General features: G+C 47.1%; 1 protein-coding gene across 11 annotated transcripts in view; it reads left to right on the forward strand.

The window, feature by feature from the left end:
- SEC31B (SEC31 homolog B, COPII coat complex component) overlaps positions 1–16,064 on the forward strand; it is a 29,449-nt gene extending 13,385 nt beyond the window's left edge. For 3 of the 11 annotated variants that reach the window (XM_074339186.1, XM_074339187.1, XM_074339195.1), the window contains 17 exons: positions 13–147; positions 2,464–2,694; positions 4,650–4,724; positions 4,987–5,085; positions 5,436–5,535; positions 6,064–6,242; positions 6,508–6,634; positions 7,002–7,147; positions 7,852–8,025; positions 8,513–8,674; positions 12,075–12,252; positions 12,680–12,994; positions 13,254–13,312; positions 13,613–13,759; positions 14,049–14,159; positions 14,612–14,683; positions 14,913–16,064. In XM_074339186.1, the coding sequence (XP_074195287.1) occupies positions 13–147; positions 2,464–2,694; positions 4,650–4,724; positions 4,987–5,085; positions 5,436–5,535; positions 6,064–6,242; positions 6,508–6,634; positions 7,002–7,147; positions 7,852–8,025; positions 8,513–8,674; positions 12,075–12,252; positions 12,680–12,994; positions 13,254–13,312; positions 13,613–13,759; positions 14,049–14,159; positions 14,612–14,683; positions 14,913–15,092 (2,490 nt within the window). In that variant the 3' untranslated portion in view covers positions 15,093–16,064. Of the gene's footprint in view, positions 1–12; positions 148–2,463; positions 2,695–4,649; positions 4,725–4,986; positions 5,086–5,435; positions 5,536–6,063; positions 6,243–6,507; positions 6,635–7,001; positions 7,148–7,851; positions 8,026–8,512; positions 8,675–12,074; positions 12,253–12,679; positions 12,995–13,253; positions 13,313–13,612; positions 13,760–14,048; positions 14,160–14,611; positions 14,688–14,912 lie in introns of all 11 variants that reach the window. The other 8 variants (XM_074339193.1, XM_074339194.1, XM_074339196.1 and 5 more) reach the window with 4 other exon arrangements.
- Positions 16,065–16,450: the final 386 nt, after the last annotated feature.

The following is a 16,450-nucleotide window of genomic DNA, read 5'->3' on the forward strand; positions in this document are numbered from 1 at the left end:
TTGTGCCCTCAGATCTCTTCTTCCTTCAGCAAAGGCCAGCCTCTCCCACCATTGCAGGTACCAGAGCAAGTGGCCCAAACATCACTGCTACCTCCCCTGAAAAAGCCCCCCAAATGGATGAGGAGGCCAGCAGGTGTTTCATTTGCTGTAAGTGTAGTGTGTGTATGAGCGTGGTTGTGTGTGTGTGTGTGTGTGTGTAGCCTACCATGTGCCCAGAATGAGGCTATGTTCTGTAGGAGATTTATTCTCAGGGATTGTGTCTCAGATCAGGCCCCACTTTACCACTCAAGCAGAGTTACTATAGCTTCCCTCTCTGCCCCTTCACCCGCTTGCTGTGCCAGTCCTGTCTTAAAGGAATTGATTGCTTTAGACGTCCTGGGTATGGAGAACCGCCTGAGATTCCACCTGATTTTTCTCTAAGCCTCACATGTCTGGACTGATAGTGAATCCAGCTATGTAAGGGTTAGCATGCGAAGCAAGAATGAAAACAAAAATGATTTCATCCTGTCACTCTGCTCACAACCTTTGACCCCGTTTGCTTTATAGGCTTAAGGCTAAATGTACACAGAGCTTCATTTACCTTTCCAGTTTTCAGTCCTACCTTATTCTCATGTATTCTCTATGCTCCAGTTAAATATGACTCCCTTCTGTTCCACGAATAACTCCCCAACTCTGCTGCCTCCACCTGTACCCCACCCTTCAGATTCTCTCCCAGGCCATTGAATTGTGCTGTAGCCTTTTAAGCTTAGATACCACCCTCTTCATCAGGCCTGTCTTTAACCCTAGTCAAACTTAACCTCACTTCTGAATCTAACAGATTTGTACTCCTACTCTGATATGTTCTAACTGTACCAACGTTATTTATATACGTGCCTTGAGACCCTACTAAGCGATAGACTCCTTGAGGATAGGGACCACATGTTGTTCATTTTTATCCCTAAAATAGTACTTCTCAAACTTCTCAAATCAGCTGGGGATCTTATTAAAATTCAGATTCTGGTTCATTCGGTCTGGGGTAGGGCCCAAGATTCTGGTTTTCCAACAAGTTCCTAGGTGATGCCCTCGCTGCAAGGCCCTAAAGCACCTAGCTCAGTGCTTTAACTATTAGGTTTGAATTAAAAACAGGTGCATGAAAGTGGAGATTCTTTTTCAGAGCCAACAGTTTTATTAGGGAGGTAAGACCAACACATTAAGGAGGAGTGAGGTGAAGAATTCTGAGGTCAGAAGGCTTGAATTCTTATCATCGCTCTGTCACTTAGCAGTTGGGTGACCTTGGGCAAGTCACTTAACTCCGACTTCAGTGTTTTTATCTGTGAAATGGGGATAGTAATACTTGTCCAGCTTGTGCTAGTAAGGTGGCATGAACCTCAAACAAGAATAGGCTTTTTATCAAACTATCAAGTACCATACCAATTCAAAGGCAAGCTGGCTTTGTTGAGCACTGATCAGTAGTATAGATTTTGTGCTGTAGGAGTCAAGAGAAGAATTCTGCCTAGGAAAGTTCATTAAGGAGGGGGTCTCAGGAAGGGAAATAGTGAATGGCTGGGGAATAAGCAGGAGGTGTCAACCTTGGCTGCACCGGAATACCCTGAAGAACTTAAAACATACTGATGCCTGGCCCCACCCCAGACGTTCTGACTTAATTGTCTGGGGTACAGCCTGATGAGGCTGAACAGCTCCCTGGTGGTTCTCAGGGGCAGCCAAGGTGCACAACTGCTGGAGTAAAGGACCTTCACTAAGCGCTGCTATTATGCCAGGTGCTGTGTATATAAAGCACCTAATTTGGCAAGAAGGATGCTTAGGTTGAGGTGTGGTGGCAGCTGAGGGTACAGAGCAGGGATGAACTGGGCATTTGGGGGACGTGGAGCTATCACGCAGATGAGCAGGGAGACTGGCGCTGGAGAGACAGATCGGGCCCTAATTTTGGAGAATTTTGTGCACAGCGGGCAGAGAAGTTACAGCTCTCTCCCGTGGCCTTGTGAAACCGTTACAAGATCCTGAACATCAACAGGCACAAGGTGATAGTCTAACACTTGGATTGGAGGCGGAAAAACCTAGAGAACAGTAGCCTATTCCAGTAATCTCGGTGTGTGAGCACTGGGAATGGGACAGGGGACCTGCACAAGAGACCTAGCACCAGAAGAGGTTAAGACTGTCATCGCGTGGCTGTAGTGGGTATAAAGACTGTGGTAATGCCAAGGTGTACGGTCCAGCTGACTGAGAGAGGGGTGGTACCAGGACAGGTGAGGAGAAGATGAGTAGCAGGTGCTGAAGGTTTAAGCTAAGAGCGCTGAAAATGCAGAGGTGTCTTTGGTATGGGGGCCCATTCACTGCTCCATTCCTGCTCCTGCTTCACCCCCAGGAGTTTTTCCCACCCTAGGGTTGACCAATATGTAGCCGTGCCTGTGATCCTGACTTGGTATTGAAGGCATGCCCTTTACCCTTCTTGTCTTTCCTCACCAGTTTGGGGGGAAGCTGATTACATTCGGCCTCCCCAGTACCACTGCCCACCAGGTGCCACAGCCTGGCCCCCGCCTCGTCTTCGTCAGTCAGGTCACCACAGAATCCGGATTCCTGATGCGGTCAGCTGAGCTGCGAGAGGCCCTGGCATCAGGAAATCTCCTGAATTATTGTCAGAACAAGATCCAACGAGTGTCATTGCCAAGTGAAAAGATGCTCTGGCAGTTCCTGAAGGTAGGAAACTTGAAGCCTGCCTGCTCAGAAGTGTTTCCCCAAAGCTGGGTACTCCAACCTCTGTCATCTCCAGGAGACGCACAATCCCACTGTGACCCAGATTTCAGAGGCCCGAACCCCTATTAGGTTTTTCCTACATAACACCCACCCTCTGGATACAAAATCTTCATCCTTTACCAGAGGCTCAGAGGCCCTTTGCGGCTAGGGAAGCTGAGGGGTACAAGTGACATTTGCCTTTTGTTGTCACTGTTGCTGATGTCCTAGATGCTTTACCAGAGCCAGGGTGAAGGCTCTCACGGTGCCATACCAAAGGGCAGAGAAGGTGATGGGAAGGGAGAAGAGGAAGGGAAAGGAAGGGAAGAAGATTAGCTGGAAGAATACATCACCATGAGAAGGCTTTGGCTTTGTTCCCAGTAACCCAAGGCAAGTCATTGTGGTGGGACTTAGTGCTGAAGGCCCACCCTGCTCTGGAGGCACGACTTCAGTTACAACGCTGATTTAATTTCAAGTTGGTTATGACCCCAGGAAGAGTGCTGTTGCTGTCACAGGAAATGCGCAAGCAAGAGGAGAGGGCTGAAGGGAGAAAGAGAAATAACTGACTGTACAGGGAGAGAGTCATTCAGATCCTCGGGATTATAGAGAAGAATGGAAAAAGAAGGACAGGGACTTGGCCTGGGGTGTCTGAGAAGGACTTGGGTCTGTGCTTCAGACATAGTGGAACTTCGTGAAGGTGGACACCAGCAGTCTGGGGAGGAGAAAAGGATTTGAGAAAGATCATCAACTACAGAGTAAAGCTAGAAAAAGATGTGGGGAGAAAAGAGTAAGAAATGATGCTTTTGTTATAAGCAGGATACAGGTGACAGCTCCAGGAATGGGGGGGTGGGAAGCAGATAGACACAGTTCAGCCTTTACGCAGGCAGTGGTGCCCGCAGGACAGAGGGGAGTCTTGTTGAGAAGCTACTCAAGAGCTGTCCATCATGATGGTTCTGAAGCTGAGTGTGGGCGAACATTTCCCAGGGAAGAGCAGGGACGAAGGAAGGGACCTTGAGAGACTATGAGAAAGATGGTAGTCAGAACTCATGGTTTAGTGTAGGATAAAGGAAGGGCCCAGACCAGTGACCCCAGATTACGGCAGGCCTTCAGGAAGGCTTGGCCCTCAGTATCTGAGACACTGAGTAGGTAAGCTGACTTTGTTTACTGCGTCTGTGCACCTCCTACCAGGCATCTTCTCAGCTAGACCTTTAGACTCAGAAGACTGCTGTAGGAGGACTTAGCACCCGTTTCCTCAGAAGGATGTGGGACAACCTGTCGGCAGGGCAGCATCCCTTCTGTGGCAGTCCTTACAGCAGTCTGTGCAGCAGTACAGAGTTTTCTTGCTCAGCTCCCCAGAAGACAGCTCAGGTGCAAGATGAGATGCAAATCAGGCAGATGTGTAAGTTCCTTAGGTTGCCCTGGCTTAGAAGCCTCAGCCCTCAAGAGCCAATTTCTCTTGTACCAACTCTAAAAGTATAGCTTCTAGAGTCCCTGCAAGGGATCTGTTCAGTTACAAGAGTCCTGGCAATCAGGGAAATGCAAAGCATGGTGTCCATTTGGATTATTTATAGTTTATGTCGTTCCAGTCCAAATGCAATGTGCCAATCACAAGTAGTGTTGCCTAGAAACACAACTGACATTTTATTCTTATCAGGTTACCAGGGGAACAGTTCTAGGAAGTCAACCGGAGGTCCATTTCTCATGCAGAAGAGGGAAAGGGTTTTGTTAACATTATGCCCACAGCCCAACAGGAATAAAATCAGAGGAGAGGAAAAGGGAGAGATGGTATTGGCCTCAGTAGGTCACTTCTGGTAGTATGAAGATCTATCTTTGAGGGTACACTGGCAAGGATGTCCAGCTTGTGCAGGAGAGGGTCATTCACATTCATTTAATGGTGACTTCTGTGTTCTGTGGTTCCTTAGGTGACCTTAGAGCAAGACTCCAGAATGAAGTTCCTAAATCTATTAGGATACAGTAAAGACGAGCTTCAGAAGAAGGTAAGCTGCTTTCCCATTAGAAACATGTACTTGATGCAGAGAGAAGGAGGATTAGTCAGTGGAAACCATCTCAGAATACCTCTTCGTGGGCTTCACTAATGCATATATGAACATTTGACCTCCTGGAGTTAGGCTTTTCCCCAGAAAAATCGCTCAAGGATCTTACTGAGTTTAGTTGGTGGGGTTTGGAGGTGGGAAGAAGGCATAATGCTTGTTTGACCTTGTGCTAGGGAGAGTGGTACTCATGGGTCTTTCCCTGCAGGTGGCCAAGTGGTTGAAGAGTGACTCGGGGCTGGGTGAGAGCCCTCAGCCCAGGGGAGATGACCTCGACAGTAAAAGACAACAAGCTTTCTGTGGCCAGGTATGGTAGGAGCCCAGCCAGCCAGATCCACGGTAGCACAGACCTGCCTTCAGGACATCTCCCCCTTCCTGGCTCTTGGCTTTGCTCTAGTGAAGTGCTCAACTTCTGTAGAAGTCTTCAGACTCCTCCCTCTCTTGGAATCACAGTGAGACACAGAGTCCATAAGCTTTTGGGCTGAGAGTAGAGCTGTGTTTTAGACATGAACTAGAGCCTTTCCAAACTTTACCTGGTTATTCTTTTAGCTTTACCCATTAAGGGACGTACAGTAGAGCTCCCAGAGAGAGCTACTAAGCCAGCTCTGTCTTTGGGCTTCATTTCTTAAGTAGCCACCTCTGTCCTTCCTTGTACAGGCTTCCAAACACATAACAGAGGAAGCCTCTGCCTCCTCAACCTTCTTTGATGAGCTGGTCCCTCAGAACCTGACTCCATGGGAGATCCCCATCACAGAAGGTACCCAGACCCTGAGGGAGAGAACCTCTCCGTGTGGGAGTAGATGGGCTCAGAGTTCTCAGACTTGAGGACATTTCCTTCTTGTCCCCTGCCTCCTGCCTCACTCCCACCATCATAAATGCTGGGTGGTTCTGTTACTGGTTAGAGCTCTCTCTGGCTATAGATTTTCATGGATGGGTCCTTCCTATGGAAGGCCTTCTACCAAGATATTTTTTTCTATCCTTCTGTCTTCTTGCTTAAAAGGCTGTGACCCTGTTCTTGCTGAGCAATCACACATCACACTTTGATACTGATGCATGAATCCCTCCTTCACCTTGGGTCCTCTCCTTAGAGAGTTACCACCAGACTTGGGCACCCCATGGTGCCCCACTACACTTTGTTGTTGAGGAATGAAACTTGGGAGTTTTGTTTGGGACAATGGAGGCTGAGTGATACAGAGATAAAGGAGGTGTGCTGTGAGCCTACCCTGCAGGGGACAGGAAGCTGGGCTCTGAGGACGGGCTAATGTGGAGGTACCTCTCACTGCAGACACGGATGGACTCCTGAGCCAGGCGCTCCTGCTTGGAGAACTGGGCCCTGCTGTGGAGCTGTGTCTGAAGGAAGAGCGCTTTGCTGATGCCATCATCCTGGCCCATGCTGGGGGTGCAGATCTGCTGAAGCAAACACAGGAGCGCTACTTCGCCAAGAAGAAAACCAGAATCTCTTCAGTAATTGCCCACTGTGTAGGGAAAGAGGGGAGGGGATTACTTTGACCTTGTCTGGAGGACGCGCACACCTTGGGACTGGGGTTTAGAGGACCTGCCAGTCTTTTTCTTCCCACTCTAAGCACCCCAACCTCACCCCGAGCCCCTCACTGTGGTCTAACAGGAAGCCTGCTCATGACTGGCTTTTCTAGCACATTCCGGTGCGTGACTCCTGCTGCTTGTGCTGGATGGATGGTTGATAGCCTCCTTCCCTCTCTGCCCATTACAGCTGCTAGCCTGTGTTGTGCGGAAGAATTGGAAAGATATGGTGTGTGCCTGTAGCCTGCACAACTGGAGAGAGGCACTGGCCTTGCTACTGACGTACTCTGGGCCAGAGAAATTCCCTGAGCTCTGTGGTAGGTGGCCCTAGGCTTTAGAAGGGAGTGGTGTGACGCCAGTGTGGCGTCAGTGGACCCCCTGAGGGAGGAGGCAGAAGGGCAGCCCGAGCTCTGGAAGGCCAGGCCATGTTGTGTGGTTCAGCTGGGAGGCAAGGACTACAGCGCATGCCCCTACTGTCATTTGTTGTCCCGTTTTATTTTTTCTTGTCACATCTTGAAGCAAGAGCTTTGCCCTTCATTGCAGAGCGGGGTTAACGTCAGTGATGCCCAAAGCCACTGTGGCTGCTTGTCCCACAGTTCATGGTCCTCCACCTGTTTCCAAACAGGGAAAGGAGGAGGCGCAAAGGGGAGCTGTGCCATTAAAGAAGCTTCCCTCTCTCTGCAGACATGCTGGGTACTCGCATGGAGCAGGAGGGCGGCAGGGCACTCAGCCCCGAAGCTGGACTCTGTTACGTGTGCTCAGGGAGTGTGGAGCGGCTGGTGGAGTGCTGGGCAAAGTGCCACCGGGCTTCATCCCCCATGGCTCTACAGGTACCCCTTCTCTGCAGGGCACTGGTGCCTCCATAGCAGGGCCTCAGGAGGGGCTAGTGGTAGGGATGTGCAGGGATATCCGGGCAGGTCTCCTGGGTGCCCAGGCTGGAGTCAGGGTCTTAGGGAGGAGAGGAAGGTCCTTAATGTCTTCCGATGAGCTATTAGCCTTCCCTCCTCAGTCAGCAGCTACTTAGCTATTAACCTTGTGATGTTTTCCCTTTGCAGATTCGGTTATGCATGTTTATTCTATATTTGAGTAATTGTGAGCCTGGGCCTTCTGTTAGCCACTAAGAAAAATTCTGTGGACCTAAATTGTACCAGACACTCTGTGGGAGACCAGAGAAAGTGGGGGGCGGGGGGCACACAGACTCATGGGGAGGCAGTCACACGTGAAACAATAGTATAAATGAGTCTGAAATGGCTGATGTACTAGCAAAAAGGGTAAAGAAAGCAAAAAAGAGGCAGAGATGTACGAGAATCTAAGACCCAGATGGCCCTAGTTGAGCCCAGTGCTAACATCTTAGGTGGTGAGGCCGAGTGGCCCTTCAACTGTCATGTCTCTTATCTATCATCACCCACTGTCTTCACCTGGCCATGGCCAGGGGCACTTCTCCCCATAGTGGGAAGTCCCTGGGTGAGCTGCCTGGGCTTAGAGAGCAGAATGTGCTTGGAAGGGGCTGACTGCCCTCATCCTGTTCCTCTAGGACCTGATGGAGAAGGTGATGGTTCTCAACAGGGGCTTGGAGCTACTGCGGGGTCCTGATGGGGTGAGCCTAGGCCCTGCCACAACCTACAGGGTCACTCAGTATGCCAACCTCCTGGCAGCCCAGGGCAGCCTGGACACTGCCATGAGCTACCTACCCAGTGACTGTGCTCAGGTGAGTGGGGCCATGTGGAAAGAATGAACCATTTTATTCCATCATTTAACACTGGCTGAGCACTTCTGTGTCCCAGGCACTATGCTAAATGCTGAAGCTCCTGGGATAAATAAGATCTATTCCCTCAGGAAGCTCACAATCTCTCGGGGAAACTCAGATGGCAATAACTTATCCTAAGCGCCCGGGGCTCCAGGGAAAGGGCTGGTTTTACCTGCAGAAGTCAAGGAAGGCTTCTCAGTGGTTCAAGTTTTTGAGCTGGACCTTCAAAGGGAAGTAGCTTACGAGAAGATATAGGGTGACCTAGGCAGAAAGAATAGCGAGGAAGGAGGCTTGGCAGGCATTAGGAGGCTTTGGGTCATCTAAGGTGGCTCAAGTGTAGAAGGTTAGCTGAAGTTTGAATGCTATATGGGGCCGGGCTTTGTGAGAGAGGATGTTTGCTTGTTTTAATTTTACTTAACACAGTTCTTCATTATTATAACTTTTGTAGCCACCAATCCAGCAGCTGAGGGACAGGCTTTTTCATGCCCAGGGAGCTGGTGTCTTGGGCCAGCAGTCTCCTCCTTTCCCTTTTCCCCGAGTCATGGTGGGATCTACCCCCCATTCTAAAGAGACATCATCGCGCAGATTGGGATTCCAGCCTTCTCACCAGGTAAGACCTTGTTTGTTCATTGATTTGTTCATCCTTTCAAAAAAAAAAAAAATGCTAAGTGTCTACCAAGTGCCAGGCATGGTTCTAGCTAGTCACTTGGAACACATTAGTGAACAAAAGTGATGAAAATGCCTGACTTCGTAGTGCATAGATGCAGTTACTTTTCTAATAACTGTTTATTGAACAACTGCTTGACTCTTAGAACAAAAAGGTGCACAAACCATGATCCTTGCCCTTAATTAGCTCATAGTCCAGTGGAAATATAGATGTGTAAAAAAAACTACAGTAAAATTATAAATGCCATGATTGGGGTATGGTAAGGTGCTATAGAATCACACAGAAGAAAGCAATTTACTCTTGGGGGTTGGGGAAGTTTAGGGAATATTTCAGAGTGAATGTGATGTTTGATCTCAGTCTTGAAGATTAAAAATTATTTAGGCAAAGGAAAGGGTAGGTGAAAGCTGTTCCAGGCACAGGGAACAGCATGTACAAAAGCATTGAAGGGAGAGTAAGCAAAGCCCATTTGAGGAACTACTAATATTTTAATGGGGATACAAAACAGGTATTTGTGGCAGTGGAGTGGGCTTAGATGAAGCTGGGGTAACAGGTGGGAGTTCTAACAGGAAGGACCTGGCATTCTGAGCTGAAGAGCTTAGACTTGACCCTGAAATTGATAGCAGTCAGGAGCTATTGAACGGTCTTATGCAAGGGAATGACTAGCTATGTGTTTAGGAAGCGCAAGGCTGCAGGCAGTTAGGAGGCTATAGCAAGAAATGATGAGGACATGAAATGACCTAAAGCTGGAGAGGAAGGTTCGACTTGAGATATTTAGTAACTAAACTTGACAGAAATAAGTGATGGTTTAGAGGAGTGTGTGAAGTGGGGGGATTGGCCCCTAGGTTCTTGGCCACAGTGCCCAGATGGATAGGGTGCTGTTAACTTATGATACCAGGGCCTTACCAGAGGAGCTGGGGAATGAAATCTAATGAGATTGTAAATAGAGCTGTCAGGCAAAAGCTCTGATGTTTGATTCATCCTGTCCCACCTTCAATTCTAACTCTAATTTTCTTTCTTCCCTCTCCCTCCTTCGCCCTCCCTCCTCTCTCCTCTTCCTTCCCCCTCTGTCTTTTCAATTTTGGAATAATTATAGAATCACAGGAAGTAGAAAATGTACTGGGAAGTCTCATGCATCCCAACCCACCCCTACACCATGCCAACATTCCACACAACCACAGTGCAATATCAAAATTAAGAAATTTACATTGGTACAATCCAGAGTCAGATTTCAGATTTCACCAGTTTTACATGTACGTGTGTGTGTGTGTGTGTGTGTGTGTGTGTGTGTAACTACATAAGAATTTGTCTTTTTAGGTTTTTAACAGGGTGCTTCACAAAGCAAAACAATTTTAACTTTATTGGGTCCATTTTATAGTTTTCCTTCTATGGATCTTGCTTTTTGTGTCTAGTCCAAGGTTCCCCAAATTTTCTCCTATGTTCTTTCTAAAAGTTTTACAGTTTTATGTTTTAAGTCCATGTTCCACTTTGAGTTAATTTTTGTATAAGGTGTGAAGTTTATTTTAGGTCAAGCTTCATTTTCTTGCCGGTGGATGTCCAGAATCATCTACTGAAAAGGCTGTCCCTCCTCCATTGAATTGATTTTGCTCCTTTGTCAAAAATTAATTGGACATATTCTATGGATTTATTTCTCAGTTCTCTATTCTGTTCCACTGGTCTATGTGTCTGTCTCTCTGCCAGTACCACTCCGTCTTGATTACTACTTCTATATAGTAGGTCTTGATATGAGAAAGAGTAATTTCTCCATTTTACTTTTCTTTTTCAAAATTACTTTGAGTATTCTAGGACCTCATATAAATTTTAGAATAAGCTTGTCTGTGTCTACAAAGAAACTTGCTAAAGTTTTTACAGGAATTGCATTAAAACTGTAGAATAATGTAAGGAGAATTGACATCTTTGCTCTGTTGTCTTTCCATCCATGAACATGGTATGTCTCTTCAATGCTCTCTCCATTAGCATTTTGTAATTTTCATCATACAGATCCTGACATGTTTTGTTCAGTTCAAACCTAAGTATTTAATTTTATCTTGAGCAATTAAAATCCAATGGTATTGCATTTTTAATTTTGGTGTCCACTTATTCATTGTCAGAATATATACAAATGGAATTGATTTTGTGTGGGTTAATCTTGTATCCTGTGACTTTCCGATGTTCAGTAACGAGTTTCCTGAACTGATTTATTAGTTCTAGGAGCTGGGGTTCTTTTGTTTTTGTTTTGTTTTGTTTTGGTGGATTCCTTGGGATTTTCTATGTAGACAGTCACATTGTCTGCAAATAGAGACAATTTTGTATCTTTTCCCCCCAATCTGTATGCCTTTAATTTTTTTCTCTTGCCTTATTGTAGTACTAAAATAAGAATAGTGAGAATGAACATCCTTGCCTTGTTTCCAATCTTAAAAGGAAAATATTCAATCTTTTATTATTAAGTATGATGTTAGCTGTAGGTTTTTTGAATATACTCTTTATAAGTCTGAGGAACTTTCCTTCTATTCCTGGCATACTGAATCACGAATCAGTGTTGAATTTTGTCAAATGTTTTTCTGCATTATTTTTATATAGTAATTTTTATTCTTTAGCCTGTTGTTATGGTGGATTACATTGATTGATTTTTAAATATATTGAACCAGCCTTGCATGACCAGGAATAAATCCCACTTGGTTGTAGTATATTATTTTTTAATATACATTGTTGGATTTGATTTGCTAAAATTTTGCTGAGGAATTTTGTGTCAAAGTTCATAAGAAATATTGGTCTGTAGTTTTATTTTGTGCTGTCTTTGTCTGGTGTTGGTATCAGGGTAGTACTGAACTCATAAAACAAGTTAGGAAGTATCTTTTCTATTTTCTGGAAGAGATTGTGTAAATTTTGTGTTAATTCTTTATGTTTGGCTAAAATTCTCCAGTGAAACTAGGCCTAGGGATTTATTTTGGGGAGAGCTTTTTAATTAAAAATTTAATTCTTTTAATAGTTATAGGACTATTTATCTATTTAATTTTGGCTGAGTTTTAGTAGTTTGTATTTCTTGACGAGTTGGCCCATTTTTTTCTAAGTTGTCAAATTCATGAATGTAAAATTACTTTGTAATATTTCTGTAATATTCTTTTAATGGCTGCACGGTCTGTTGTAATATTCTGTTTCATCCCTGATCTTGATGACTTGTGTCTTCTGTCTTTATCTTTGCCAGTTTTTATAGACCTATCAATTTTGTTGATTTTTTTTTTTTGGAAGAACTAGCTTTTGTTTCATTTTTTTCTATTGTTTTTCCATTTTCAATTATCTTTTTCTTTTCTCCATTCCAAGTGCTAACCCTTTTGTCTCTTCACAGGTTCAGACTCCATCTACAAGGCCAAGGATTTTCACACCTCAGTCATCACTAGTGATGCCCTTGACACCTTCCCATCCTAGCCCTTATCAAGGCTCCAGAATGCAGAATATAGGAGACTACAGGGTACCTGGGCCCCAGGTAACCCAGCCTTTCCCTCTGGGCCCTGGGGTAAGGCCTGGTGAGTGAGTGAGTGAGTGATCTGTCTGGGCAAAGCATGGAGGAAAACAATTGGCATTGCCAGCATGAATTTGGGAGGCAGTGTGTCTGTGTAGTAGAGGAGCTTGGAATTTGAAGTTAGAATTCCCAGTACTACCACTTACTGGCTTTGTACCTGTGGACAATATACTTAGCCACTCTGTTTCTTTTGAAAAGTAAGAGTAGTTGTTATGTTGGTCATTTCAACCCCACAGGATTGTTTTGAGGGTCAAATAAGGAGTATAGTTAAAAGTACTTTGTAAATGGTAGATCTCCATACACGTGTATTAACCATTTATTATTATTAGGTTTTTAAAAATGATTACCATTGCCTTATTCCTCCCTCATGTGCTCTGAGTCTCTCCCAAATTGAAATTTGGTGGCAATGATCTGTTTCTGTTCCGCTTCAGCTTTCTCTCAGCCACAGCTGTTAAAAGGGCAAAGAGTGCAAGCTCCTAACCCCATGGGATTCCCTGGAACATGGCCTCTTCCTGGTTCCTTTCCACCCATGGCACCCTCAGACATCATGCAGTCTGGCTCTGCCTCCCTGCCTGAGACTGCTGGACTGCTCCCTTTGCTTCCTATGAGACCACCAGGTCTCGGTCCTGTGAGCTCCCAGCCCCCAGCCCCTCCTATCAGCTTCCCTATGGCACACCCTCCAGGAGGACCAGGTGTTCCATGCTCTGGTGCCCTCCCAACCACTGGCATCTTGACTCCTCATCCAGGTCAGTCTTTCTTCCATGGCTTCCCTCTTCTGGGTCATTTCCTCCCTCTCCCCCACCTCCCCACTACCACCTTGGGAGTCTCTTCTACAAGCCAACGAACTGAGGCCCGATGGATTGGAGAATGTCAACTGAAAGTATGGCTGGTCTGCAGAGGGAGGTGTGGTGGACTCCAACAAAAATAATGTTGATGGCTTTCGGACTAAAAATTTCCAGTGTTCCTCACCATGCCCCTAAACACCTCTATCTTTATACTGCATAGGAACTCAAGGTCCCTTGAAAACTGATCCAGCTCCCAGGGCAAACCTTCAGAGGAGAAAGGTCAGTATACCTCCCCACCCACCCCCTCATACATTCACCAATGACCCACATTCTAGTTCCTTACAGAATTCAGCCCAGCCCTTCCCATTCTCAGGCATGCACTCTCCCTCTTTTCCCACTCACTCTTCTCCCCTCTGCCCCCTCCTCTTTTTTTCTTATTTACATACACCAGTTTGCCCACTTCCTAGCACCCCACTCACTATTCTGTCCTGTTCATTCATAATTTCTGCCACTCTCTCAAACCAGAACCTAGGGAGTCTCTCAGCTTAGACTTACGTGCCTCTCTTTCTCTCTCTTTAGTTGCCAGAGACATTTATGACCCCGGCACCAATTACTGCTCCAGTTATGAGCCTCACCTTGGAGTCACGAGGGGTCCTTTGCTCACAGCCCGATGTCCCTGGTGTTGGTCATGCTCCCCCTGGAGCCCCAGGAGAACTCAGCCTGCAGGTGACAGGAACAGTGTGTTCCCCTCCCCTGGGAACCCTTCCAGCCCTCCTTGGGTATAGAAAAGCAGGGAGCCTCATAGATGGGCCTTCTTCCTCAAGGTGGAGGCAGACTCTGAGCTGGGAACAGGGAGAGGGCAGACACCAAATGTCCTTATTGCAGAGGGCGCCCCCTCCCCAACTCTGCTCTGCTCTAGTGGGAGCAGTGTGACGCTGAGTCACTGAGGACTGGTCCTTCGGGAAACTCTGAGGACAGTTTGCCTGTCTATCCTTTCTTCCTGCTCCTCCCTCAGCAACGGCCACCAGAGAAGATGGACAGGAAGGAGCTGCCCCCAGAGCATCAGTCCTTGAAGACCAGTTTTGAAGCGCTTCTACAACGCTGCTCCCAGTCTGCCACTGACTTAGTAAGTCTGAACCTCCTCACATTCCATAGCTGATTCTGGGACCACTTAGCTGGAGATCACTTCTTTGTGTGACTCTTTCCTCACTGTCCCTGGATATGCTGTCTGTATCTTATACTTATTTGATGTCCATCCTGGGCAGGGTGGGGGAACTGGTCTGGTTTGAAGTCTAGCTCCTTGGTAGCAGGGCCCAGCAGCATTGAGACTTAACTCTTGGAAAGACAGCTGGGAATACTGGTAGGAGGGTGAAATCAGGAGTAAGGAAACCTGCCATTCATTCACTGGCTGTGTCAGCTTGAGCAAGTCACTTACCCTCTTCAGGCCTCCATTTCTTCTTCTGTGAAATGAAAGAAGTAGTATTAAGCCATTCTAGCTCTAATCTACTGTGATTCTTTATAGTCCTGTGTAATGTTAGGCTTAGGGGCTGCAGTCAGAATCCATTTCCCTCCTTGCAGAAGACAAAACGGAAGCTGGATGAAGCAGCCCACCGTCTAGAAAGTCTATATGAGAAGGTCTGCGAAGGGACAGTAGGTACACTTAGTGGTACTCCTCTGCCTCCTGCCTTTCCACCATCACCCATGGCCAAAGGGAGCCCAGAGTCCCCTCCCCTTAGGTCTCACCGAACTGGGTTCCCCACAGAATACATCCACCTTGCCTGGGCTAGGCTCCAGAACTTAAGTCCTGTCTTATCCCTTCATGCTGCCAGGGTAGGGGCTGGGGTTCGGCTTCCTAACCTAAGGGCCAATCTCTCCACAGCTCTCGCCTCACGTCCTGGCTGGGCTCCACGAGGTTGCCCGATGTGTGGACTCAGGAAGCTTTGAGCAGGGCCTGGCAGTGCATGCGCAGGTGGTGAGCTGCAGCCGCTTCAGTGAGGTCTCCAGCTTCATGCCTGTCCTGAAGGCTCTTCTCACCATTGCTCATAAGCTGCATGTGTAAGCCAGGCAGCCTCTTACCAGGAGGCTGTTTCTGCTGTTACTTAACTCGTCCCTGCAGAAAAGGGAACTTTGGAACAGATTGTTTGTTTTTCCCAACCCTCTTTCCTGCTGTCAGGCATATGATGCTATAGGCTTGGCTCCAAACCAGCAGAGTGCCTGCTTTCTACCCCTATGTGCCTGGCTACCGAGGATCTGCCCAAGACTCACTCGGCCTCTGAGGCCGAGCATAGAGCCAGTTCTGTACTTTCCCTAATACTGTACTCCCACAGGACCTGGGGCAGCGTGTATTCTCCCCCAAGGATATTCTATTTAAGTGGCTTCTGAGAGGGTGAGCAGGATCATTACTTCCAAGTCTACCTCTGCTGTACCCAGCCTGTGGGTCTTTGTTTTTCCCCTTCTGTGGGTTATGAGCCTGACCTTACCTTCTCCTTGCCTCTGACTTCGCACTTCCAGGTCCATATTTCTCTGAGTGCCAGAGGCTGGGGTAGAGTTGACTGTTCATCCTTTGAACAAGTCATGGACATGAGGGATGGGTACTGAGCAGAACCAAGAGAACAAGTTTTGGCCCTTATCAAAAGGAACTTCTCATCGACCAGCATTAGTAAGCGTGGGCGAGGTTAGGTGGAAGGTGGAAGGGGTGCACTTCCTTTTGCTGGGAGCTTCTTAGCCTATGAGATAGGAGCAGAGGGACCACTGCCTGTGGGGAACGGTCCCTGACTTGACCTGTCTGAGCCCTGGCCCAAGGCCCTAGACCGTTCATTCTGTGAGTATAAGCCCAGTTCTGGAATAGGAACCATATCACTGAAAGACTTAGTTCTAGCATTGCTCCTCAAGGGTTGGAGGCCCTTCTCCCCCTCAACCCCCACACGTCTCAGGGCTGCCTTCACTTTCTGGTTGGATGCTGCATTTGAAGCACTGATGTACTTATGTGCAATAAAGCTGCTTTGATTTGGTTTCCTCAGTCATCTCCCAATAATTGTTTTCTGAGTCCTCTTTTGCCTTTACCTCTATTCCTGTCTTTGTTCTTGCTCCCTGCACCCTAATAAAGCAGGGGAGAGGCTTCGGGATAGATGGGGAGTCAAGAGAGTTGAAGAAAGAAGGGTGTCACTGAAATAGACTCCCTCCTTACAGCATTTGTGGCCACTCTGCTGTGTGTGTGTGTGTGTCTCCATTCGTGCCTGACAGTCAGCACCAGGGTTTTCCCCACACCACTTCAGGGCTGAGCTCAGCTGCACAAAGGGGCTGGGTGTGAAGCCAGGGGGTACGATCTCTAATCCTGTTGTAGATCCCATCATGTCTGCGGGCTAGATGTGTGTGTTTGGGAGGAAGGGATTGTTAGGCAGTATTTGTTTGTAAAGC

This window comes from Rhinolophus sinicus, linkage group LG07 (genome assembly GCF_036562045.2).
Source record: "Rhinolophus sinicus isolate RSC01 linkage group LG07, ASM3656204v1, whole genome shotgun sequence".
Taxonomy (NCBI): Eukaryota; Metazoa; Chordata; class Mammalia; order Chiroptera; family Rhinolophidae; genus Rhinolophus; species Rhinolophus sinicus.